General features: G+C 38.8%; 1 protein-coding gene across 15 annotated transcripts in view; it reads left to right on the top strand.

The window, feature by feature from the left end:
• The window catches only part of MSANTD2 (Myb/SANT DNA binding domain containing 2), a 31,814-nt gene extending 6,887 nt beyond the window's left edge, over window positions 1–24,927 (top strand). The window contains exons 1-5 of one of the 15 annotated variants that reach the window (XM_072822503.1): window positions 13,540–14,729; window positions 17,280–17,363; window positions 17,436–17,535; window positions 19,117–19,177; window positions 23,376–24,927. In XM_072822503.1, the coding sequence (XP_072678604.1) occupies window positions 17,460–17,535; window positions 19,117–19,177; window positions 23,376–24,228 (990 nt within the window). In that variant the 5' untranslated portion in view covers window positions 13,540–14,729; window positions 17,280–17,363; window positions 17,436–17,459 and the 3' untranslated portion in view covers window positions 24,229–24,927. Of the gene's footprint in view, window positions 1–9,318; window positions 9,396–13,428; window positions 13,519–13,539; window positions 14,730–17,204; window positions 17,536–19,116; window positions 19,178–23,375 lie in introns of those variants that run through there. The other 14 variants (XR_012028807.1, XM_072822505.1, XM_072822500.1 and 11 more) reach the window with 14 other exon arrangements.
• The last annotated feature ends 1,527 nt before the right edge of the window (window positions 24,928–26,454 follow it).

Here is a 26,454-nt window from a genome sequence, read left to right as displayed (position 1 = left end):
CAATATCACTAGCCTATTTTGCTTTGGTTATTCTAAATTAAAAGCCAAGCTTTACACCTAAGAAATGCCAGGAATCTCTAATGTTTTAAGGTGCCTTGATTAATCATTAAAGGAAGAGTAGAGATATCCCAGTAGGAGGCCACTGCTTTAGAACTCTGAGCCTCTTTCTTTCTTTTTCTTTCTTTCTTTCTTTCTTTCTTTCTTTCTTTCTTTCTTTCTCTCTCTCTCTCTCTCTCTCTCTCTCTCTCTCTCTCTCTCTCTCTCTCTCTCTCTTTCTTTCTTTCTTTCTTTCTTTCTTTCTTTCTTTCTTTCTTTCTTTCTTTCTTTCTTTCTTTCTTTCCAGATATAGTGGGACTGGGCCATTAGATTCCATTGCCCTTAGGAAACAGGAGAAAGGTGTGGAGCTTAACTCTTGGCTAAAGTCCAAGAATCTTTGGGAGGATTTGGAGATCTTGCCCATTCCCTTTCATCAGATTCAATTGACAGATTGATCACAGGGTTTCTCCAAATACTAAAGTCTGAAATAAGGACTTGATATTTTTTTTATTATTCACACGCAAATATTTGAGTACCTTGCCTGTTAGGCCCTAGAAATGCAGCAGGGTACCATCTACCACTGAGTGTCCACCTTCCAGCGATGGTGGCAGATTAGTAAACCATCAATTACAGTATTGTGATCAAGGTCTGTGTAGCATGTTGACATTATGTTCATTGTGCTTCAGATGCACGCAGCAAAGGCCCAGGAGGGTATCTTGGGATCATAGCCTCTCAGGAGGTGGATCTTGAAGGTAACGTGGGACTGGACTGAGAAGGAAGAGAGAGATGAGCAGTTGGGGTAAAAGACCAAAGACAGCATAACCTAAGACACTGAAAACTACAAATATGGTAAAATATTTTTTGTTCAAGAATCCTAAACTGAAAACACCTAAACGCTGTAGTTCCAAAAAATTCATAAGTGATAAGCTGTTTAGAAGTCACGCCACGCATGGCATTTGATGAAGGTATGACTTAGAATCTACCATTGACTAGTTGGTGTCTTAAAGGACCAAGAATGGGGTGGAGCAGGTAGTTTTGGAATAACAGTAGAGTGGGATACCAATTCTAGACAATTTTATGTTTTGATGAATAACCTTTCTGTAGTGTTAGATTGTAGTTGTGCAGATATCTATTATATATTTCATTCTTTTTAAAGATTTTATTTATTTATTCATGAGAGACACACAGAGAAAGAGAGAGGCTGAGACAGAGGGAGAAGCAGGCTCCATGCAAGGAGCCCGACGGACCTGATCCCGGATCCCCAGGATCACACCCTGGGCTGCAGGCGGCGCTAAACCGCTTCGCCACCGGGGCTGCCCTATATATTTCATTCTTATATAGAAAAACCAGAGCAGTGCATCTTTTTTTTTTTTTTTTTAAGATTTTATTTATTTACTCATGAGAGACACACACACACACACACACAGAGAGAGAGAGAGAGAGAGAGGTAGAGACATAGGCAGAGGGAGAAGTAGGCTCCATGCAGGGAGCCCGATGTGGGACTCGATCCCGGGACTCCAGGATCATACCCTGAGCCAAAGGCAGATGGGGGTGCCCGCTCCCACTGGTACTGGGCAGCTGGCTTACTCCTTGGGGACTGGCAGCTCAGGGTCACATTGGTCCCCATGCAGGGCACGCCCAGGAGGCGACAGGAGGGAGGAGTTGGAGGAACTAGAGCAGGGAGATGGGTTAAAAACTCAAACCCAAGGGAAAATAGACCCCTGCCATCCCCACCCCCAAAATGTTCCCTGTACCCCCCTCCTCCAACCTCAACACTCTGCCATTTGGGAGAGAGACCTGCCTGTCCCCCCCTCCCCCCATGGGGAAGGTTTGCAAAGTGTACTTCACACTCACCCAGCACACTGAGTTCTAAGTTTTGCTGCCATGGCTCCTATTTTTGCCTTCATGGTCTTGCACATTCACAGAGCAGCGGTAGGACCCAGAGTCTTTCTCCCGGAGGCCCTGCAGCCGCAGGGACACATTCTGGGAGGGCATGGAGTAGACCAGGGATACCCTAGATTTGCTTGATGTGGCCCTACTGATGTACGCCAACACCTGGTGGGGAGCACAACGCCTCCCCATTATTCCGTGTGTGCCCTGTGCCCACAGGCTCAGCTGACCCGCCTCCCCCACGCTGGCAGTCTTCAAGTGCTCCTCCCTGTACTCATCCCTCTACCCTGTACCAGCTCCTCATTCACCTGCTGTCTCTCTAGCCTCCCTCTCTCTGCCCCTGGGTCCTCTTCCCACAACAGTTCTTGACCCCCTATGCTTTGTCTCTTCATCTCCCATTTGGCATGTTTAGAAAGGTGGTCATAACCTACTAAAATTGATTTCCCAACCCACTAATGGGCCCTAACCTGCAGTTAGATAAAAGATTAGAAGATATTGGTGTGAGATCAAGGTTTTTAAGTCATTGTGTTCTTTTAGATTTAAGGTGTCAGAACTTCAGAAATATCATAATTTGGAACAGGTTGTATCCCAGGCATTCTGGTGAAATGTTTTATACTATGTAGTTCTAGATAGCCTGAGCCTAGGGTTTGAGAGAAGAAGGTGGAAGGAGATGGGAAGTGATAAGAAATGAGATTGGAGACATAAACAAGAGGTGAGATGATGAACCAAGGAGTTTAGACTTTACCCTAATCATCAAAGAGCTGTAAGATGGGGAGTGGACATGGTTAGTGTTAGGTTTTAGTACTGGCTGTGATGTGGAAATGAGTTGGAAAGGATGAGACTTAGAAGCGCAAAGACCATTCAGAGGCTTCTTGCAGTAAGCTTGACAAGAAGTGCGATGAAAACAAGACAGTAGATTTCAGATATACCCAAATCAGAGGGGTTGATTGGGGAATCTGAAAATTCTAATCTGTAGGGTTTGATAGATCTTAACCGGTCACAGCTTCTACCCACTTACACAGGATTCTTTGTTGCAGTCCTCAAAGATTGTCACAGTGCTTCGTAACCTCAGTTTTTAGAGTTGGTTCTAGAACCCATCTAAAACACCATTTTAGCACAGTCCTGTTACCTCTAGGATGTACTCTGGAGTCTCTTGGATTCTGATCTCTATGATTTTCAGAAGTAATGATACTGCCTTTTTATTTTTTCCTCTTTTCTAACATTACCAAAGGGCAAGGACTAAAGTCACGTCTCCAATTTCAGATGTTAATTGTCATACAGGCACTCTGAAGTATGTTCATGTCAGATAGAATAGCAATTTCCCCCCCTTTATGAAGGTCACATCTGTGTATCAAAAAGGTTTCAAAATAGGAAAAATGTCAAAAACAAAGACCAGTACCACAAAGAGCTTTAGTTTTAAACGATTGTTAGGGTTGCTGTGATTATTAGGTACTCTCTAATCTTATTTCTGTTGTGGGGCCCATGCAGTGTGTTTGTCTGCCTGATATTGACCATTGCAAAAACTTTATTCAGTGTTCAGAATGAGTGCTTAATGAATCTGTGCCTGGTATGCATATGTTATAAATTATCTGGAGTTTGTAATCTATACGGAGTCTTCCCCCTACTGTTCTGAATCACTGGAAAATGTCTGCATATTGGAAAAAAGGCATGTATTTAAGTCTGTTTTAATTCTTAACTTATTGTAGTTGAGAGTCCTTGAGCCAGTGGAAAAACTTTTTTTTTTTCTCTCGGCACTAATCAAGTGAGTTTTATCTTGTCACTTAGCGGGATGTATTGTTATTCCTTAGTAAAATACAAACCTGTGTTTATTCTCAGACTTTAGGAATAACAGCCATCATTTTATTTTTATATATGTGTTCTTGGCTATATTCATAAATTACATATTTTGAGCTACCAAGTAATACTTCATTCTATACAAATTGATGCAGTAGAATGGAAGTTATTTACTTAGATATGTTTTCTAGTTGCATTTTCTCAGCCTGTGTAAGTCTATTTTGTTGTAATAGCCTGAAGTTTTGAAACTCACTATATTGTTTCTCTAATATCTACCTTCAGATTTCTTCATTTATTTGAATAAGTCAATTATGTTTGTAATTGATACTAATAAAACCAGAATAAAGTTCATATCTTCAAAAACTGCTTTTATTATTATTATTTTAAATTTACAGATACTTTCTCTAAATGGAAGGAGCTGGTTTATGATTTAGAAAGAAGAGTGTGATAGGTCAAAAAGAATCTTAACCTTATATTTGATCTCTCAATTACCATATAAAATGTTAGGGAATTTTTATTCATTCATTCATTCATTCATTCATTCATTCATTCGTTTAGTAAAAAATCCGGTGAGCTGCTTCTGCATGCCAGGCACTGATTTAGGTGCTAGAAATACAAAATCGAAAAAAAACAAACAAACCCTCCCTTCAAAGAGCTTACATTCTAATAGAAACCAATATGATATTTTAAATATGCAATTCAAAACAAATAGCACAAAAGAAAGAAGGCCACTCAAATATGATATTAATAGATATCAGTCTTATTGACCTTATAACATTTGAGCTCTTTATTTTTTCCCTTAAGTAAGCTCCCCATCCAACATGGGGCTTGAACTCACTGAGATCTGGAGTCACATGCTCTGCTGACCACCAAGCCAGCCAGGCGCCCGGGAATGTTTGAGCTCTTATCTTTCATTGTATGTTAGCCATAGAGGTTCAGTTTGCCTTTTCTTTATTAACAAGAGTTACATGATTTTATATTATACCTTTTTATTGTGATATGTCCACTCAGGTCACTGAGGTTTGCCCCATCAAGCAGCAAAGTGCAACATTGTTAATATTCATTCAGTCATTAGATAATGAGCACCCCTGTTTAGTCTTCAGCATAATCAGGTAATGTCCCTTCTCTCTTTTGCGATTAGGAGACATGGTTAATAGTTGGACTTTGAGGGATCAGAGTCGTGCCTGTTCTAGAACAGTATAAAATAATATTTTTCCTTTGTAAACCACATTACAGAATTAAGAAAAATCAGTGGGGAAGTTTTAACTTCATGGTAGCATGATTAATTACATACCTATGACATGTTATTTTTCAAGAAGTGGTGAAACTGATTTTTTTTTTTAAGATTTATTTATTTATTTGAGGAAGGGGGCAGGGAAGTGGCAGAGGGAGAGAATAGTCAAGCAGGCTCCCACTGAACATGGAGCCGAAAGTGGGGTGAGATCAGGACCTGAGCCAAATCCAAGAATTGGACGCTTAACTGACTGAGCCACCCAGGAGCCCCATGATTTTAATTCCAGTAAATTTCCATGCGCCAAAACAGGAATGAGAGATCCACATGCTTTTTTCCCCTATCGAACTCAAGGAAAATTTATGGGTCATCCATACTTACTATTTGATTCATGCTGTTCGTCTGCCTACTGGTTCTCATATGCAGGTTGCCCAATGAGTGAGGCCTATTCCTGTGGTTAGTTAGGATTCCTTTTCTCCCCTTTTCTTTATATGTCAGTGTTAGTCACCATATTCTTGCCAAGACTACAGACCTTTGAAAATAGTTAAATGATTGGCCTTTATATATAAAGAGGAAATACAAGCAAAAAGTTAAAGGAGCTATACTAGTATAATCAGGTGTTTCTGAAACTTGAAAAATCTGAAGCATGCTTATACAACAATGTTACTTAATATGTAACAAACCTAAATCTAGGTATAACATTTACAGATCTCCTTTGTAATCAAAAATAACTTTAAATTACTTTTACATACCAATAAAACTAAAAATGAGAAAATCAAGCTAGCAATCCTTTAACATCAGATGAGGTGGTTTAGTTGAAACTTACTTCCAGACAAAATTCTGATACTAACTGCTACAGTTTGTTGTTCCTGCCATGTGCTTTGTGATAAAATTTTGGGGCTTTCTTTACTTAAACTAACCTTTATTTATAAGTGGTCTCCATGTGGTATGACTGTCATTTTTGTTATAATGAACATTTACTGAGTACAAGCTATTAGGTAGACACGGTTTTAAGTGCTCTGTTTGCATTTTTCATTGAACACTCACAACAAATCTATGATGGAGGTACTGTTATTAGCCCCACCAAACAGATGGAGAAATTGAGGCACAGTGAGATTAATTCATTTAATGTCACAGAGCTAGCAGGTGGTGAAGTTAGACTGAGCAGTCTATCTCCATGCTCTTAACCACTTGTTTCTGTTCCCCCTTTATGAATCATCAGCCCACCTTTTATAAATGTTAACAATGGAAGTAAGTTTTTGGCAACAGTGTGATCATAAACAATCAAATGCAATAGCCAAAACACATAGCAACACAGATGGATGTTATTATGCTCATACATGTTACTTATCACGGAAGGAAAACAGAAGTTTTCAAATCCTTGCAGATAATTCATGGTGTCCTGAGATTATAAGCACAGTGAAAAAGATCTGATTTGGAAGTCTCAAGAAAGACAACAGGTGTTGAAACATAAATAAGGCTTTTATTGTTAAAGACTCAGTTTGCTCAAATCTTTATAGAAATGATGATATTTATTGAACTACCAACTTCTCTTAAAGGAAGTAAGTTTGAACTGCAGAAGGATTTAAAGGTAGAATTACTTTTTGGCAGTAAAAGCAGGTAAGGATGTGGCTTACCGAAAAGAGGCCATGGAATGTCCATTACCTAAGCTGCCATCGTTCACCTAATATGTAAATGGTTTACTCTTCTTAGAGATGATGAGGATGAGATGGGCTGTTTGTAATATATAATGTAAATGTGCCCCCCCAAAGTATATATGCATATGAAGAAAGCTAAAAACAAAATAAATAGGAGAGTGCAGGGAGTAACCCACATGAATATGGTTACTTCTGCTAAATATTAAAATGAGCTCTGAAAAAATAAAATAAAATGAGCTCTGTATAAACATCCTGGCAATTATGGCAAAAAGGTAAACACCATGACTTTCTATACTTTTCAATGTCTACCGAAGAGGGGAACACCAGATCTTAGCTTTGAAACCGAAATTTATGTTAACGAGGTTCTGATAGTGACCTTGGATAAGCTCTTACCTTTCCCTTAGTTCACGATTTAGTTAAATAAGGATATATCACAAATCTTTCATATACATGGGATACACTCTCCAGACCCCTCCAGGAATAAGATGCTAATCTGCCCGCCCCCACACCTGGACAAATAACTGGCCAGGGCTTCCAGTTGAATTCCTGGAAGGAAGTTCCCTTAGCCCAAGGGAGCTACCTCTCCCAAGGTTAGACTCCCTCTCCAGGGGCAGCCTGAATCCAGTGGCTGGTCAGTGCTGAAATTCAACATACAGCCAGCCACCTTGCCCCAGTTCAGGACAACTCTGAAGGGTCATCCCGGTTGCCACATGTCACTTTGGGTTAGCCAAGGCCTCTGTTGCAGCCGTATCTTATTTCAACTTTGTCTGCCCAACCCTATTCCGGTCAGTCTCTTAGAGGTGTTTTCAAGAGCCTTCCTCAGTGAGCCTGCTGCACGGACTCCGCAGGCTATTTCCTAGGACCCTCTCTTTTAGCAGTAAAAATTAGGAATAATAAATATAAACTGCTTAGTTCAAATCTCAGCACACAGTAGGCACTGAGAGAAGTGGTAGTTACGGTTTTTACCTTCATTGCACAGGACATTGAGCCACATATGGAAAATGTTTGATTTTTGTAGACTACATTTTTCATATGGCCATTGCTTTTAGCAATCCTCATAAAGGTAAGAATAAAATATAAAAATACAGCCAAATGAGCTATAAAAAGTGTTTATGATTACCTGAATTTCTTTCTAACAACTTCCTATATAAGTTCAGGTTGCCCAAGGACAGATGCATAAACTTAAAACATGCTTATTTTCAGGTTTTTCATGGGATATCTGTCAGCATATGAAGATGTGTTCTTTTCATGCATTTATGATCTGTAGTTTATACCATGTAAATGCAAAAAACCCACTATTTTTTGAAGTACTGTTGACTTTTGAACAACATAAGGGTTAAGGACACCTAACAGTCAAAAATCTGGTTATAACTTTTGACTCCCCTAAAACTTAACTACTAATAACCTGCTGTTGACTGGAAGACTTACTGATGATATGAGCAATTAACATATTTTTTGTGTTATATGTATTATATATTGTATTCTTAAAATAAGCTAGAGAAAAGAATGGTAAGACAATCATAAAGGAAAATATATTTACAGTAATGTAATTGAAAAAATTCACGTGTAAGTGGACCCTTGTAGTTCAAATTTGTGTTGTTCAAGGGTCAACTTTAATTCAATATTTACCCCCTTTTTTGTTTTTTAATATTTTATTTCTTTATTCATGACAGACGCACAGAGAGAGGCAGAGACACAGGCAGACAGAGAAGCAGGCCCCATGCAGGGAGCCTGATGTGGGACTCTATCCCAGGACTCCAGGATAACGCCCCGGGCTGAAGGCAGGCGCTAAACCACTGAGCCACCCAAGGATCCCCAGTATTTACCCTTTTTAAAACAATTGACTGAATCTCGTCCCAGATTCAGTCAGGACTAATGCTTGTACCCAGATACCTTGATGGAGGATTTCTAATAACCTTATTTCTTCCATGATTTTGTCTAGATGTCACAACCAAAGATGTAAAATTTACTAATGGAAAGAATTTGTATTATAGATTATCTTTGCATAATAGATGGTAGTTTTTAGTTAGAAAAGAACTACAAAACTTTCATGGTTCACATGAAAGGAATGAGGTGGCCATTGGGGGAGGCGAACTGCTTTGCACCATTTCCCTTCTAAACACTGGTCTCATTGCTGGTAGAAAGTACCCTTTGTTTGGGGAGCAGGACAGCATTGTAATGGTAAAGCTGTGTGAGGTATTTTTGTAATGTGTGTGCACGTGTGTGTGTTTGCATGTGTAGTTTTTAATTGTTAGACATGGTTGATTATGGACCAATTAGTGTGCAGTGTGGGATGTTGGTGTGGGAGGCCTTTACAGATGAATGATTCTCCCCTACTATCCTAGAAATATTTTAGATAATTCTCTTGAGTGTTTAGTTCTCACATATTAATAGAAGTTAACATTTTAAATATCATCTGAATACCACTTTGAGGTGATGCCCCCGGGTGTGAATTACTAAGAAAAAGACTTAACAGAGATGCTAATGTAGTAACTTCAGAAGTGATGTAGGAGGTCAGATGAAAATAACCTAATCCAGGTTAATTCTTTGCCAAACAACTGATTTTTCCCCCATTTGGATGCCGAAGAAGTTCTAGGCAAATAGTGGTATGTGACTGTCTTGACTCTTAACTATCTGTTGCTGCTTGTGTCTGAAATAGTTAAGCAGTTCGGTAAGCCCTAATATTTTGACCTGTCTTGTTCTAAATAGAGAAGCATTTGAGGATTTCACGCCTAGAAGGATTCTTGTATCCCAGAGAAGCCCTTAAACATGACTACACTTACTAGGTATGGCTTGTACAGTGTTGCCACCAATAGGAGATATTGTATGAGCACCCTTATGATTTACCAATGGTATAGGGTTAAAAACTTTATGGTCATATGAATATAGTTTCTTGAGCAATGGAAGATGTTTGTTTTTGACAATTGGTATTATCCTCCTTGAGGGTTTTTCTGCATAGTCTGAATGGATAGGACCCTCACCTGCTAGCATGGAGGAACTAGGAAACTTAGAAGAGTTGATACTCAGAATCAAAATTTCCTGCATTATTTGTTCTACGCAAGACTCTCTCCCTCATGAAGACAGTACTTTTATAGACACAAAAGTGAGTCATTCATAGCCAGATTTGGAATGCGGTGTGAGCTGATAAAATCAATCCTGGACAGTTCCCTACAGAGACTGGGGCTCCAGCGAGGTAAGATCTCTTGGTTTCTGGTGGTCGTTCTTCCGTTTGACCCAATCAGAATCCAGGGAACAGTTGAGTCTTTTTTCCTTTTCTATCTTTGACAGAATTCTACTTTATATCCTTGAATATTATATTATATAATTTGTAAGGCATAAGTAATAATAATATTTGGACAGAGTGACAGAGCTCTCTTTGGTGAGTGACCCCACCCAAGGAAAAATATAAACCAGAATGGTAGATATTTTTAAAATAGCCCTTGCCCTCTGCAGTTATTCCTTTTGTTACAGAGGGAGTTTGCTTTGCTAATTATAGCTGTATTTGTGTTTCATACCCTTTTTTGCTCCTGCTTTTTTCAAGTAGGAGCCTTACCTACCTTGGAGTTATCGATTCTATAAAGATAATAGACCATAGTGGTTATACAGGGAGTTTCCTGTTTTCTTCGCCAGGAAAAAAATAATCCTGCTAGTGGTTTACAATGTAGAAATTACCCTAATTCATTTACCTAATAAATATATATACACACATAAATATATAGCTCTTATGTGATAGGCAGTATTCTGGGCTCAGGGAAACTGTGAACTAGGCAGACATAATTCCTACCTCACAGAGTTTATGATCTAGGGGAATATTCTCTTAGGGAACATTCACATTATGTGAGTGGCATTTGGGACTTTTTTTTTTTTTTTTTGGCCAAATCCCTTTTGAAGGACTACCTATTTGTCTTGGGTCCTTGGCTCATTTGTCAAGTGAGGAAGGTGAACTAACATAATCTGAGGTTCTTTTCCATTCAAAATGCCCATAATATTTTGGAAGCTGAAACCTTGCTCTTTGCTCTTGGAGCTTTTGGCAGCTCCATTCACCCACGAGATTATCCCGCAAGGATGGTGATATACAGATAATAAATAGTATCAGGTGCTCCAGTGAGTTAAGGACAAAGTTTGAGGGTAATTTTCTTAGTAATTAAGACATCGATGACCATGATATGAATGATTTCAGCAGAATGATATATCAGACTTAGTCCCCTTGGGTTAAGGACTAATTAGTGTAGACATTGCCTATTCCTTTGAGACCTTTTGGTCTTTAGAAAGTATTAAAATGGGAAGATGCTAAAGCTTAGCCATTGTGGCTACTAAGGAAAGTAGTCAAGACTTTCTTTCCTATACTTGTTTCTAGATGGTGAATTTCCCTGTTGTAAGTTGTTACCTTATGTAGTTTATCTAGCATCTGTATTGGTAAGTGAATCAGATAATGAATGATCATATATTATGTGATTCAATTGGAACAGATAATTGGCATAATTTATGAATCATTTAATATTGCCTGATTGCCACTTCAGAAAAAAGATTTCCTCCCTAGCAGGTGGGGAAAAAGTGCTATATTTTTGTGATAAGTAAATTGATATCCTTATATGTTTTTACTGCTAGAAATCGTTTCTTTCAAAAAGCAGGAGATTTTGACTAATTTACCTCCTGAAGGAAATATTAATGCTGCCTTATCTAAATGAACAGGATACGGAGCAAACTGATTAAATTGTACTTAAACTGGTTGTCCCAATTTTTAGAATCTCTTATAAAACCTGATACACAAATTAAGTCTGCCTTGTTTTAGGACTTCCAACTAATACCTGATGTATTTTATGGAAGAAACAACAACATGGTATAGAGCAGTTTCTGAACGTGAGGTTCTTGTATGGGCTTTTCAGAGAGTTGTGTTCCCCTTAAAATTGTATAGAACAGTTTTATATGTGTGTTTTTCTGGGAAGGGGATCCATGACCCAAAAAAGTTAAGAACCTCTATTCTGGAGAGGAAAAAGAAAAAGAAAATTTAAGAAAAAAAATATCTTTCACTTGCCAAAACCTCCCCTGTAGCGCTAAGGACTGGGGGAGTGTGAAACAAGTGCTATATTTTTGGTTTTGGTTTTGATTTGTTGGGATTTAGAGTTGCTTGGTTTTAAAGGATTTAGGTGCCTGGCAAATCAGTTTGCCAGATTTTGATATATTGGAGAACCTAAGAAAATAGGTAGTAAAACTTCTGCTGGCCCCAGATGGATTGTGCCTCCAGTGACTTCCTAATCATTAGTCACAGCTCTGTGTAATATACACACATATGCAGTGATATATGCTGTACTCATAATATCCCTCTTACTGTGTGCAGAAATGTGTTTACTTACTCATGTCTCCTCTTTCAGGTTTTTAAAAATTTTCCACCTTTTGTGCTCACAGTAAGAAACTAAAGCTAGCTAAAGAAATTTTGACTCTCTCTACAAGATATTGCAATAAATTCAGTGATTTTGTTGTTGTTGTTGTTGCCTCATTAACTAAGAGCAACTAGTTGTAACAGTTACAATAAAGCAATAAATTATTTAAGAATTTATTTACTTATTTGAGAGAGAGAGAATGTGAGTACAAGTTGGGAGAGGCCCAGAAGGAGAAGCAGGCTCCCCGCTGAGCCGAAAGCCTGATGTGGGGCTCAATCCCAGGAGATCATGACCTGAGCCAAAGGCAAACGCTTAACCAACTGAGCCACCCAGGTTCTCCAAAAGCAGTAACTTTATTGTATTTATTATTTTTAAAATTATTTATTTATTTATTTATTTATTTACTTATTTATTTATTTATAACAGAGAGAGAGAGACAGAGACAGACAGAGACATAGGCTCCCTATGTCTGGGGACATAGGAATCAGGGGAGCCTGATTCAGGACTTGATCCCAGGACCAGATGCTCAACCACTGAGAGACCCAGGTGCCCCTAAAGCAGTAACTTTAAAGGAAGAAAGAAGATAGATATATTTCACAAAGACTTTTTTGCTACAAAATACACATCTTAGGCTGAGGTGTTGTTTTTAACACTTTTATAAACAATTAGTCATTGGAGATTTGCCCCCAGGATAATTTCCCCTATCTCTTGTGAAATATGTGATTTTTAAGACTTGGACTGTAAATAAGTATATTCTTTATGTAATCATTGGGGTTAAAAAAGTCTCAAATTTATATTTAGTTGCCAGAGGGTTAAGATCAACTATGTAATCCATTCCTAGGATGTCCAATTTGACAACTGCCTTTGAAAATCTGTTTCACTGCTTGTTTTTTCTTATAACATTGTTTCCTGCTATAATAACTAAGCTGTCCTGCCCTGCAGTTTGACTTTATTTTTCATCTGACATCTTAGACTGATCATGCCAGTGTTTTCTAAACAACACATTTATGTAGTTATTAAGCCTTATTTCCGTTCCTCATTATATAGACCCTGCCCCACCTGCAGTCAGTTCTATGAGAACAGTGGTTTTGTCATGGTGATTATCTTATGATTATATGCAATGGGGCAAATTTTGAGAAAATGATTGAGCCAGTAGCAGAATTGGTTGGCATATGCCCATACGATTTATTTCATTTGCTTCCCTGCTTTGCTACACCAGGGAAGGATTCAATTCCTTCTACTTCCTGAAAGTCAACGAGGGATTGGAGGACACTGAAATGGAAGAGACCTTGTTTTTACCACTCCCCCCTCCAGTAGCTTATATAATGTCAGGAAGGGCTTTGATGAAACCACTGGCCCCGCTGATAGATCTTATTTTCCAAGCCTTTCATTATTTTATTTACCCTTTTCTGAACTCTACAATTTCCCTCTCTTGTAGCTGGTTCGATGCCCAGAACTGAATGCTGTGCTCCAGCTGTGGCCTCACCGATGCTGAATAGAGAGGAAGAGCCACCTTCATAGCTTACATGTGATTCCTCTGCTTATACAACCCAATACTGGATTTACTTACTTTGGCAAGATAGCTGCATTGTGCACTGTATTTAATGTTACGTGTACTGTAACCTTGGGTCTCTCTCTGCATTGCTGCCGTTAAATCCCCAATCCTGCCAATCTAAGACTCCTGCCTTTGTTTACCTGCTCCCCTCCCCCCCAGACCCTCCCCCCCCTTACATTCATCCACAATGAATGTCATCTTTATTCTCTCATTTCCTTTCACTCCAATCTTACACTTTGATAAAACTTTTGCTCTGTCTATAAATTATCAGTTGTCAGCCACCTGATTTTCCTCCCTGCTTTGGTAATGGGACAACCTTTAGTCTTCTCTCTGGTGCTTTTCCTGTCGGAATCATTAAACACTTGGCATTTTTTCCAAATCGGTTCCCTACGAACTCCTCTGATTTGACCGCCTGATCTAGTTGTTACCTATGCTTTAGTTCTTCTTTCCAGATTTTCTTGACTCCTCCTGACCTCTGTCCCTCTGACTTCATTCAAGATAACAATGTTATCTCACTCCTCTTCCCCAGTGAGATTGTAAGATTGATTTACCATGGAAATTTCTAGCCAATAAGGATAATATTATTCTTTGCAATTGTGAATAGACTAGTCTTTAATAATTTTAAGCAGATTCTTTCCCCGTTCTCTGCCCCCCCACCAAGATCTTAATTAAAAAAATAAGTGCTAGACGTTAAATTACTGCACATTTCTAAGACAAATGAGGTAAAGAAAGAAGGAAGGGAAGTAAGGTATTTGTGTTGAGTAGGAAATGGCCTTCCAAGTAGGCTAAACTGAGATTCTTGTTGGGTTTGGCATGGCTGTCTGAAATGGGAGGTGAGACTTTGTTTTTCCTAGATTCTGGAGCGTTCTCTTAATCTCAGATTTAGAGTAGGTTTTTAAGTTGGCTTATTTAGGACTGTTGACACAGACACACAGTCATTTAATTGCCTGCTTTGGTTCATCATTTAGAGCGTGGGAAGTGTAACTTTTTCTGATTGGAAGGTCTCCATATGCTCCTTTTATCCGTTTCTAAAGTCCCTGCAGTTTCACTGAATTCCAGTGTCTCCTATAGTGGTGGTCAATTTCACGTTTGAGTTCTCACTTTTTTTTTTTTCTATCTTAGTTGATGTGTCCTATCCAAACAGCTTCTCCTTGGATCTGTGGATCTTTTACTGAACCCAGAAGGTACCTCTTATGTGTATTTATGTCTTAAGAGAGTTAAATCAATTTGGAAATCCTTTCAACAGGATTTCAATATAGTGAATTCCTATCATACAGATTTAGGAATTACTAAACATTTGTCTTCCAGGCTCCTGATAGATATTTTACATATCAGCACATTACACTATCAAAGTGTATTACAAAAGTACACGATGAAAGAGGAGGCAAGATCTTTTAGCCTTTTTTGATGAAATATATATCATCTGACTGTTCTTCCATATCTAAAATCATTAGATATTGGTAGTTTCCTCATTCACAATTACATAAGCCAATTAAAATTTCAAGCTCAATTTGGTGGTTTCAAAGAAAGTAAATCTTTTTTGTGGTTTCCCACCATGTATATTGTCAGAGATTGGTGGCTTTGTTTATGCCTGTATCCCATCCTGATAACCGTGGCACCTTTCTTCAAAGGAACATCAGTTTTATTTCTTGACTTCTGAAATAACCCTTAGTGACAGATCTGACTGGGCTCTTTGGTGTGCTGCATGCTTTTCTCTAGGCAGCCAGTCAGAAGTGAGCAGTGGCATCTCCATTTATGGCCTTGGAAGGGTGAAAGGGACACGGCCGGGACTCTCCATGTACGGTCCTTGGAGCAGTTGAAAAGAGTGGTTGGGATGTTCTTGGAGGCAGCAACTAGACATTGTGAGATAAAAATAAATTGGCAGGAGATGTTTGCAATTCAAATTCCAATCCCTGCAAGGAGGGCAGAGGGCACTGGGAAAGGAGAATATATAGAAAGTCAAATGAGATCTGCTGCAGGCATATGTCTCCTTCCATTGGAAGGGTTGCCCTGAGACACATTTCCCAAGTTCATGTCTGATTTTTTTCTAGAAAGTTTTGTGTTATGTAGTTGTAACTATGTTTTACAAAGGCAAAGAGGGAACACTTTTTTTTTTTAAGAGTGCATTAATCAGAAATCTCAGTTCTTTAAGGCATCATTTGAGGCACCAGAAGAGTTCTCTAGAAAGGGAGAAAGGCAGGTGCTTATGCAGGGGGTAGACTGGCTGGTTTTTCAGATGGGGTAACACATCACGGCTGTGTTTATGTCTGAGGAAGATCATCCTATGTGTCATGCTTTTATTATTCCTTTTGCCCATCTGGATTTCTGTTCTCAGGGGACAGATCTGCAAAGTATTTGACAGTGTCTTCTTGTCGTTTGTCAACTGTGATTTGTAGATATGGAACTTTCACGGAGGCTCTGTAAAGATTATTAAGAGTTGGTTTAGTTTGGTGAGAATATGTGATATATTGGCTTATGGAAAGTGGAAAGTAATCTCACTGTTAGGAGAAACTTACAGTCTGGCTAGTGCATATAAATTAAGTCTGAGGTGAGCTGGTTTTGCACAGTTGAGTTAGAAAATATTTGGGAGCCATCAAGGAGAAAAGGTCTTGTCTCTCAAGAAAACTGAGTGAAATCCAGTCAAGTAGAAGGGAGATTAGAAGGAGCAAGAGGAGCAGAGATGATAGACACTGGGTAGCACTAACTAAATTTGGATGCCAGGACTAAGTCCATGATTTATCCTTTAAAATATCATGTAAGACAGAATTAAGATCTACCATTAATTAACAAAACTGGGCAAATGATCAGAAGTACTCATTAGAAGACCAAGATGAAAATGGAAGGGTTGTGCAAGATAATAAAATCATCCAGGTTTTCTCTGTGGACTCAAGTAGTGATTTTTATTTGTTGTGTGGCACAAGGCAGAGGAAGAAATGAAATGATACCCCTCCACCTCACTCCCCCCCCCCCAACAAAAAAGGAAATTATTGGCCTCCTTTGTTGGTTTGTTTAGCTGGCAGTTTGAGTTGATAGAATGGATGAGTATTGGCTGATCTTTTGCTGTAGGAAGTAGTGTGTTGTTTCTTAATGGTTGATGTTTGAGACTAGGGATCTGTAGCATAATTGATTTGACTTCCTTCAAATTTTAGCAACTTCCCTAAAGACAGAGTAAGTTAGTAAGGACTACAGACTTTGTAAGTAATATGTTTTACTAGCTGATTCATTGAGGCATTGTTTTTTACTCTGTTTTCCTTCTTAAGCGTAAGGAAGGTTATATTCTTTGCTTTGGGAAATTCTTCTTTCTGTCCTCCCTTCCCTCACTTTTTCCAAATTCTGGGCACAATAGCAGCTCTTTCTCTTCTGTGGCAGGTGTGCATCCTATTGGCTGGCTGGTATTTCTTGTTTTCTTTTTCTTTTTTTTTTTCTTATTCTTTTTAAGGGGGGAGTGGGGGTATAAAAATATGTGTATGGGGTACATGCAATAATGTTGTAATGTTTCTTGTTGTTAAATGGATGATTAATTGCAAAATAATTGTTTGAATTATAACCTGTTTGAGTAAATGCTAAATTAGTTTTTTTTTCTAATATAATAATGAATTTGAAATCTAGCATTCCTGTAACAATGTGTCTTTGTTTGTCTGTCTGTGTCTGTCTCATAGTAATTAATATCTGTGGTCCGTACCTGGAAGAGGAAGTACAGCTTTAAAGGAATAACAAAAGACTTTGTGTCTTAGACCCTTCGCAGGTGTTACAGTCGGGTGAAAGAACATGGTGTTGGGAAAAGAAAGAGCAGTTACACATTTGAACAGTTGGAACAGGTGTTTGGTCAGGGAGGATGGGATGCTCAGCCCTGCCAGCCTGTACTTATTAACAGTAGTGGCTTGTACCAGGAGCTGGAGTCAGATGGCAGCACTATGGAGGAGTATCCACAGGAGGACTGGGGAAACCACAGTCAGGATCTCCATGGTTATCCAACAGATCAGGAATTGGGTAAGAAAGCCAATATATATGATGCTTAACTAATGTGTGTGTGTGTGTGTGTGTGTGTGTGTGTGTGTGTGTGTGTGTACACCTTTATATATGCACCAGTACTTAGTATCTGTCATTTCTTCTGGTACCGTTCCCATTGTCAGCATCAGGCACACAGCCAGCCTTACTTGGGGGCAATTTGGTCATCGTTGGTTTAGCCCTAAATTGCCAACAGGTGCTTGGTGTTGGTCATTTGGATTTGGGTACCAGCAAAAGTCCTAAAGACACAGAATTCCTAATCAGTGGCAGGTGGAATCCTAAGCAGTTTAAAATATCCTGCATATCCTTGGTTCTAAGACAGCTGCCAAGAATGTTAACTCTTGGTTCAGCTGCTCATGAGTATCTTTTCCTTCCATTATTCCAAATACTTTTCTCTTTATGATTTGGAAAAGGTCCCCAGCCAGACTTGAGTCTGAACAAAACAAAAGAAAACAAAACAAAAAAAGGAAGAGAAGCCTCATTTTATCTTGAAAAGAGCTGCTTTTGAATTTTGTCAGTGATTATACTCCTTCACAATTCATGAAGGATCCCATCCAAGCAGTAGCTGGAAGTATTTAGACTTAGCATTAAAGATGGAAAACAAAACTCCTGGCCGTCAAGTCCAAACTGGGGTGGTCTAATATTTGTTGGTTTTTTTTGCAACAAACGCTCCAGTTTGGATTTTCATACTTTGGAAGTCCGAATCCAGTTTCTGCTGCAGCCACTGTGCTTTGATAGCAAGTTATGTGATGAGTGTTCACTTCTAAGTAAATGTTTCGACTCCTCAGTGAGTTGCTCAGGCAACCTCCAAGGAACTATAAGTAGGATTGGCACTCTAAATGTGCTTTCCTAGCTTAAGATAAAAATCCATAGGCACCATTTCATAGAATTCCTGATGATAAAGAAATGCTAATTGAAAAGAAAAAGGATTAAATGCTAATATCTCCTACAAATGCTATTAAAAAAAATCTCTCAATATTGGAAGGGAGAGAAGAAAGAGGCTATAAAACTGTAAGAGTAACGCAATGTAAAGATTGGGAGAATAGAAAGGGCTGATGCCAAATGATGGCTGCCTTTTAATTTCTAAGATAATAAGGTCTAAATTGCTTTGGCTTCCCATTACGGGGAGTTTTGCCCTAAAGAGTTAAGTCACCCAAACCTTAGGGAAAAATAATGTCCAGAGTATATTGATCATGATACTGGGGCGAAAATTGCTCTGTAAAACCTACACAGAAAATCTAAATAGAAGAGAATCGTTTTTCATTCTCGTTCCTTTAAAAATCATGTTTGCAGTGAAATTAAGCTTTAAGCTCCTAGCTAGCAATCCACTGGTGACCTTGAAGAATTTTATACTTGTAGAGCTGGTTTCTGATCTTGCATATAAATGTATGCATCTCATTATAAAAGAGTTATATTTATAAATCTGGCATTGGACAGGGTTTGACACTACAATTACAGCCTTGCATTGGAAAGTATGGGATGAACAGTCAATACAGTTACTTCTCTGCCTAAATGTATGCTACTTAGAAAAATATAATTTGTTTCAAAAACCTTGCTTTTCAGATGAAATACCTGTCACAAAGAGAACATTAAAAATAAAACAAGAGTCTTCTGAAGAAGCACAGTAAGTAGATGCTTCTTTCTACAAAGTGTATTTACCTAAATTTAATGACTGTTGGGAAGACCTAGAAAGTCACTGCTGTCATTAGGCACGTATGGAAAGTAACTGCCGTACCACTGAGGGAGCAAGTGTACTCACTGCTTCTCATCCTCTTAGCTTACATTTGCTAGTATTTAATCTAAAATGTTGAGGATTTTGTATACAACGTAAAGAAATAAATGTATTACACAAAAATAAATGTGTTGATGGTGCTTCCCTGTATGCAGATGTAGATATGTAGGTGTTTAATTATAGCACAAAAATGGCCCTGAGTTTAGCTGGGGTTGGGTGAGGTGACAGGAGGGCCAGAGGGGCACTTACATTTCCTTATGATATTACATTTTGGGGATCAAAAATCAAGCTCGTAGGTAGCCTTTTTATACATTTGGAAAAGAAAGTAGTTGCCAGAAGAAAGATGAAGTCTGGGGCTAGACTCCTTCCACTGGCTAGCTACTTCACCTGATCCTCCTCCCTCAGCAGTATCTCTTCTGTAAGGATAGCACAGGTGTCTGGGTTTCAGTGATACTATGTTTGTGGTTCTTTTCAATAACTTTAAGGAAATTATTCCTTAACTTTAAGGAAGTCCCTGATTAAATGTATGAAACAAATATATTAAAAGATGAATTTATGGGAAAAGTAGAGGAACACCATTTTTTTTCCCACCTGGTCACCTGGAAGCATTGATAGCACCCCCTTTTTTTTTCTTTCTGTATTTCATTCCACATATGTGATCTTGATGTTTGAGGGATATGGTGGGAAAAAAGGAGAACAGGCAAGGTGGTATGATAAGCAACAAGCAATATGAAAAGGAAACTGTGGTTTTCACTGAGCAAAACACCACCACCACCTGCTTTGCGAATGCTACTGTCTTCAGAGTATCTGTGGGACCAGAGTACCAGTTGCTCCCATATCTGGGGAGAGGGTGAAAGTTTAGGGATCCAGGATTATTCCTTAAAATTATAACCACTCCCTACCCCTCAAAAAAGAAGTTTATGACTCAAGTCAGTAGGTTTTACTGAGGCCATCTCTTGTTAGGAAATGGGTCTGTTTTCAAATTGTGACATCAGAATGTCCCAAAGGAAGGGAAACTTTGATGAATATTTTTAAAGATGCATTATTACTAGTCCCTACCTTCAAACCCCTAGTCCCCAAAAAGGCCATTGTCTCTCCTTCACTAAAACATCCCACTCGTCCTTTCACTACCACTTCGTTTCACTACAGGGGAGGCCCAGTTGATGTGAACTCAGACCTCACAGAATTAGTGTCACCTTCAAACCATCTGCACTTTTCCTGTGGTTGGAACTTTAGAAATCAGGAACTAAAATAGACAGTTCTCTAGAGCCATTTAAATAACTGGGTCTCATTTTCACTGTGCTCCATAGTTTTGAAAATGTGATGAGTCTTAGGCCCAGGGATCTTCAGGTTGGCATCAGAGCAGCAGGGCAAGACACTGACAGGTTCCATAGAAATAGACAGCTTTGCTCTCCAGGTTCTAGCTCACATGGTGAGAGATTTTTGTGGTTCTTATTAGGCCATTTATTTTCCAGTGCAAGTTTCTTCAGAACTGTTCCTTATTGATTATTTAGGGCTAGGAGAGTGCTGAGTAAAATAATTCCATCTGGGCATTGGATTTTTTTTCCCCTCTAAGTATAGGTGGGATTAGCCTGAGCTAGTGGACATAGCCTGTAGTTAAAAGATACCATCCTTCATCCATAAAGAAGAGTCACCTAATCTCATTTAGCCAATGTTTATTTGTCAAGTGCCTACTTTATGTCAGGCATTGTGATATATCAGTGAGCAGAACAGATGAAAATCTCTGCCGTCCATCTCAAGTCCTTAGCCTAGTCCTTGTGATCAGTGTAGCATTTCAAAAGAGGATGAGGAAGCAGGGTGGCTACGAAAGAGAGCTTTTCTTTAAAGCATTCATGCAGAAGCACGGTCCTATATCTTCACCTCATGAACACCAAGCTAAACATTAGCAATCAACTGAGTGCCTTTGTGTACTCTGAGAAGAAAAACAGTTCTCCAGAAATGCAGTGATTTCATCTTGATGGCCACTCCAAAGCTTGAGAACTTTCATAACAAACTAAAGAGTGGAAGAGGAGTCTAGGGCAGTCTTTGGCTCCAAGCAGCAGCAGATAACAAAATCTTAGCGTCTTGTCATCTTACAAAGAAAGCCAAAGAGTGTTAAGAGGACAGATTGAAAATGACTATGTGGAAGCTTCCCCCAGTTTGTTCCCCAAACTCTTCCCCTAGAGGATACAAGGATTTATGTTTTGTTTTTTTTAAAGATTTTATTTATTTATTGGAGAGAGGGAGAGAGAGTGCAAGAGAGAGAACACAAGCAGGGGGAGGAGGAGAGGAAGGGGAAGGAGAGGGGCTGAGGCAGAGGGAGAAGTAGATTCCCCACTGAGCAGGAAGCCCAATGCGGGGCTCAATCCCAGGACCCTGAGATCATGACCTGAGCCAAAGGCAGATGCTTAACCAGCTGAGCCACCCAGGCACCCCCAAGATGCAAGGATCTTAATATGAAACTTTGAAGCATCTATCTCCTTCCAAGAACCTGTTAGCAACGATATACCTCTTGTCTCTTGCCTACATTTGATTGTACATAAGGGTGGTCGTTGAATATTTTTGTAACTCAAACCTGTAACGATAAAACTGTAAGAGACTGTTGCTAGGTTAATATTTAACAGACTTCAGTCTTTCAATATCAAAGTTTTGCCATACCTGAGAAACAAACTTGTAATTACATATCCCCTCATATATAGCACATGAGTTATCATGAAGTATCAGTTAGAATTATGAGTTAAGCAGCATGTGAAACAAGAACTTCCCAGCATGTTTTCCCTGTTACTATCCAAATCAAAATTATTTCTATACTTTTGTTCCACTTTAGAAAATATTTTCTAGGGGCTCCTGGGTGGCTCAGTGGTTGAGCATCTTCCTTTGGCTCAGGTCATGATCCCAGAGTCCTGGGATCGAGTCCCATATCAGGCTCCTGCGGGGGAAAAGAGCCTGTTTCTCCCTCTGCCTATGTCTCTGCCTCTCGTGTGTGTGTCTCACGAATAACTAAATAAAATCTTAAAAACAAATTTTTTTTCTAGAGTAGTCTCCATTCATTCATTTTTCCCTTTTAAATCCTAAGCTTGATGTAGACCTTTTCCATCTGAATTCTCAGATCTTGATTCTGTGCTTAACTGACCATTCTTCTAAATTTGGGAGTAGTAATGAATTTCAGACAAATAGAAGAAAATACCATTTTGTTTCTGCATCAGGTCATTAGTCATAATCTGTTGTACATTTCCTACAGGAAGCATGAATGGGTCAAAATAACTGAACTCTTAAGAATTTACAGATTAGAAATTAAGTTATTCATTACTTTAAGTAATAGTGGATAGTTTTTTAAATACAACATCCTTCATCTGCTTTTGGTACTTAGGTCTGAAGGCCATCATATGCATTGTAATAGCCACTTTATAAGTCAGTAAGAGAAAGATAGATACCATACGATTTCACTGTATACAACTTGAGAAGCAAAAAAAACAAGCAAAGGGAGAAGAGAGAGAGAGACCAAGCAAGAAACAGACTCTAACTATAGAGAACACACTGATGACTCCCAGAGGGGAGTGGGGGTGGGGGGTAGGAAATGGGGGATGGAGATTAAGCAGGGCTCTTGTCGTGAGGAGCGCTGGCTGTTGTATGGAAGTGTTAAACCATATTGTACACCGGACACTAATATAACACTGTATATTAACTATACTGGAATTAATAAATTAAAAAAATTTTAAATTCTAAATCCTTGGGTTTCTGAAATCTTAGGGTCTTACATATCAATAGTTACTAAGTTTAATACAGCCAGACTATAGAAGTAATGGTAAGCAGCTTATCAATAATTCCTAGAAACTTCCTAGGAAAGAGTATTTCTCAGATTTTAATGCTGTGTTTATCTAGACCTGCACTGTCCAATAGGGTAGCCACTATTTAACCGTAATTTCCAGTTATGACTAAAAATCTCCTGTGTCACTCACACTGGTCACATTTTAAGTGCTAATGGCTACTATATCGGATGGCACAGATCTAGAACATTTGCATCAATGCAGAAAGTTCTGTTGGACCGTGCTGATCCCTGAGGAATTTGACTTTGTATTTCTCTTTCTAGGAAGAGAGACATCATGCAAAACATTGTACAGATTTTGGAATCAGTACAATTGAAATGGGAACTATTTCAGAGCTGGACAGACTTTTCAAGGCTTCATCTTTCTAATAAACTGGCCATTTTTGGAATTGGTTATAACACCCGTTGGAAAGAGGACATCCGTTATCATTATGCTGAGATCAGCTCCCAGGTGCCCCTTGGCAAGCGACTCCGGGAGTACTTCAACTCCGAGAAGCCCGAGGGACGAATCATTATGACCCGTGTGCAGAAAATGAACTGGAAAAATGTTTACTACAAATTCTTAGAGATCACCATTAGTGAGGCTAGATGCCTGGAGCTGCACATGGAAATTGACTGGATACCCATTGCCCATTCCAAACCAACTGGTGGGAACGTGGTTCAATATTTATTACCAGGAGGCATTCCCAAAAGTCCAGGCCTTTATGCCATTGGCTACGAAGAATGTATTGAGAGGCCCCCTTCACCGCACTTGGAGCGACGTCCTCTGGACCCAGGAAAGGAGGGCCGGGTTGACTTGGAGACCCTCTCAGCGCAAGCCTCATTACAGGTGGAAATCGAACCCACCCGAATAATCTATTGCTACCTCGGGATTGCTGAGGTCAGGACTCTCCAGCAATGCTTATTTTTACATTTCCAGGCAAATGCCAAAACCTTCAGCAAAGATTGGGTTGGTATTAATGGGTTTTTATCTCAGAACTGTATCGTGGATCCCGGAATTTCCCCCAAATCCATCTATATCAAATTTGTAGAAGTAGAGAGGGATTTTCTTTCCGCTGGCTCTTTAGTCGAGTGCCTGGAAAAAGCCATTGGGTACCCCTTAAAATTTAACAACTGAATGTCATCCTTCATAAGGATTTGGGCTCTTACCTCCCTCTTCTCTACTCACTTGGCATTACTCAGACTGCCTCTCATCCAGATGCTGCCATCAGGCTCTTCATGGGAACTCTTACCACCATTGGGCCAGTACAACTTCTACAGAATCATACTAGACTTTGGGCAGAAAAAAAAAAAAAAAAAAAACAGACCTCACCTGAAAATGCTCATTTTGAGCAAGCAAGATATACAGCGAACTTGCATGGTGGGTTAGCTGTTTTCTTTTTTAAAAACAAAAAACAATTTTTAAATGGATTTTAGAGCCCTGATATAAACAAATGTAGGTACATTCCATATTGGACAAAACTTATACTTTGAGTTTCATATGAAATTGAAAAATTGTATTTTTTTCACAATGTTTCATTTTTACACATCTCTATGTCTCTATATAAGTATTATTTACAACCCTGAATAAATAAGCAATAGATAATGGCAAGTTAAATCTTGAGTCACAGTAAATAAGACTGTTTTTCAATATCACCCTTAGCTACGATTGTATATAATTTAGAGTCTCATTTTTTTCACCACCCAAGTGTTTTGCTATTCCCAATCAGTGTTGCCTGCAAAGACCTTTGTTTCTGTGATGTACCAACTTTACGGTTGTGTTGCCATTTAAACTTTTTAAGAAAAAAAATATTAAAGTAATTCTTGACCTCTTGGAGTACTAGTTGAACTTTTTGTAGCAGGGTATAGTCTCACTGGCACTGGGGACTGTGCTCTGACTTTTCTGCTGAGAATGTACAGAACAAAGGGAGTAGGATATCTTCACTTACTCTCTGTACCCCGCTGACCAATATCATTATTTCTTGTCAGAGTACCAAAGTCACTGGACATTTCATTTTTTCTCTTTTCTTTTCTTTTCTTTTCTTTTCTTTTCTTTTCTTTTCTTTTCTTTTCTTTTCTCTTTTCTTTTCTTTCTTTCTTTCTTTCTTTCTTTCTTTCTTTCTTTCTTTCTTTCTTTCTTTTCTTTTCTTTTCTTTTCTTTCTTCTTTCCTTTTTTTAAATGACTGAGATGTTCCTTCTGACCCTAAGTACGTGAATTAGTAAGAGATTTTCATTCCTCATCTTTATACTCAGTAGTCAAGGGCAGCTCTCTCAAATGAGAGTACAAATGGAGAAGTGTGGTCATCATGCTGTTTATATAAAGAAGAGAAGATCCAATAGAAACATTCAAAAACTTTTTTGAGTGATGCACAGAAAAGGAAGTTGTAAGGTATCAGTCCATTAGGAAAGTAGCTATCTCATTTAGACCTTTCGGGGATTTCTTTGCATCACCTAGCGCTCCACTTAGTGGTTAGTGCTCATGGCTAACAACGAGCTTACTAGAAGAGCAGTCAAGGGTCACTTTGGTCTCACGGCTGGGACTTATTAGATTGGTGATTTATCTTTAATGACTGCCCCAACATCTCTCAGGTTCTCTACTTTAGATGGACTGCAAATCCAGGTAAGAGCTATAATTTTCCCTATTTTTTATACTATTGAAGATAAAATTGCATATTGATAAAAAAATGTTCTCCTTCCTACAACCTGAATGACTCAAATCAGTGATTTTTCTCATCCTGATACCTCTTAGTTGATGCTTATTTTTCGAATGGCTGGAGTGCTTTTAATCAATGGGATGACTTTTATTAATGTCATTTTAGTCTAGGTTTAAGCAGTTGGCTGTTTTCTGATATGAGCTGCTAAAAATGGATGCTAGTGGAAGTGCCTGGCTGGCTCCATTGGTAGAGCACGTGACTCTTAATCTTGGGGTTGTGAGTTCAAGCCCCACGTTGGTTGTAGAGCTTACTTAACAAAACAAATTTTAAAAATGGATACTAGTTCAGGGGGAGTATAAATATTCTTGGAATTTGAGTGTAGCACCTCTTCTCCCTGGGCACAGTCTATAGGGATGGGCCTTAGGGAATTTTTATGACTTTGCTTTTCTTTAGAACTTGGAATTACAGACTTAAAGGCTGAGGTTCTGCTGACAATCTTTTAGCAGTAATTTCTTAATATTCAGTGCTAAGTGCTTCAGGAAAAAGCATTATCAAACTTTGGTATCCCCCAAACTTTGCCACCAACCAACCCCAAAACCAACATGCTTTGTGCATTTTTCTTTCTATCCCACTCCCTGTTGCTATTACTTTAGCTGGGGTGGTCATTTGGGGAAAATTTAGTGTGGATGTTTTAAATCTACCTAATTTTA

The sequence above is a fragment of the Canis lupus genome, chromosome 3 (genome assembly GCF_048164855.1).
Source record: "Canis lupus baileyi chromosome 3, mCanLup2.hap1, whole genome shotgun sequence".
NCBI lineage: Eukaryota > Metazoa > Chordata > Mammalia > Carnivora > Canidae > Canis > Canis lupus.
The sequence above is the reverse complement of the archived record's forward strand: the minus strand, read 5'-3'. Positions and strand labels throughout refer to the sequence as shown.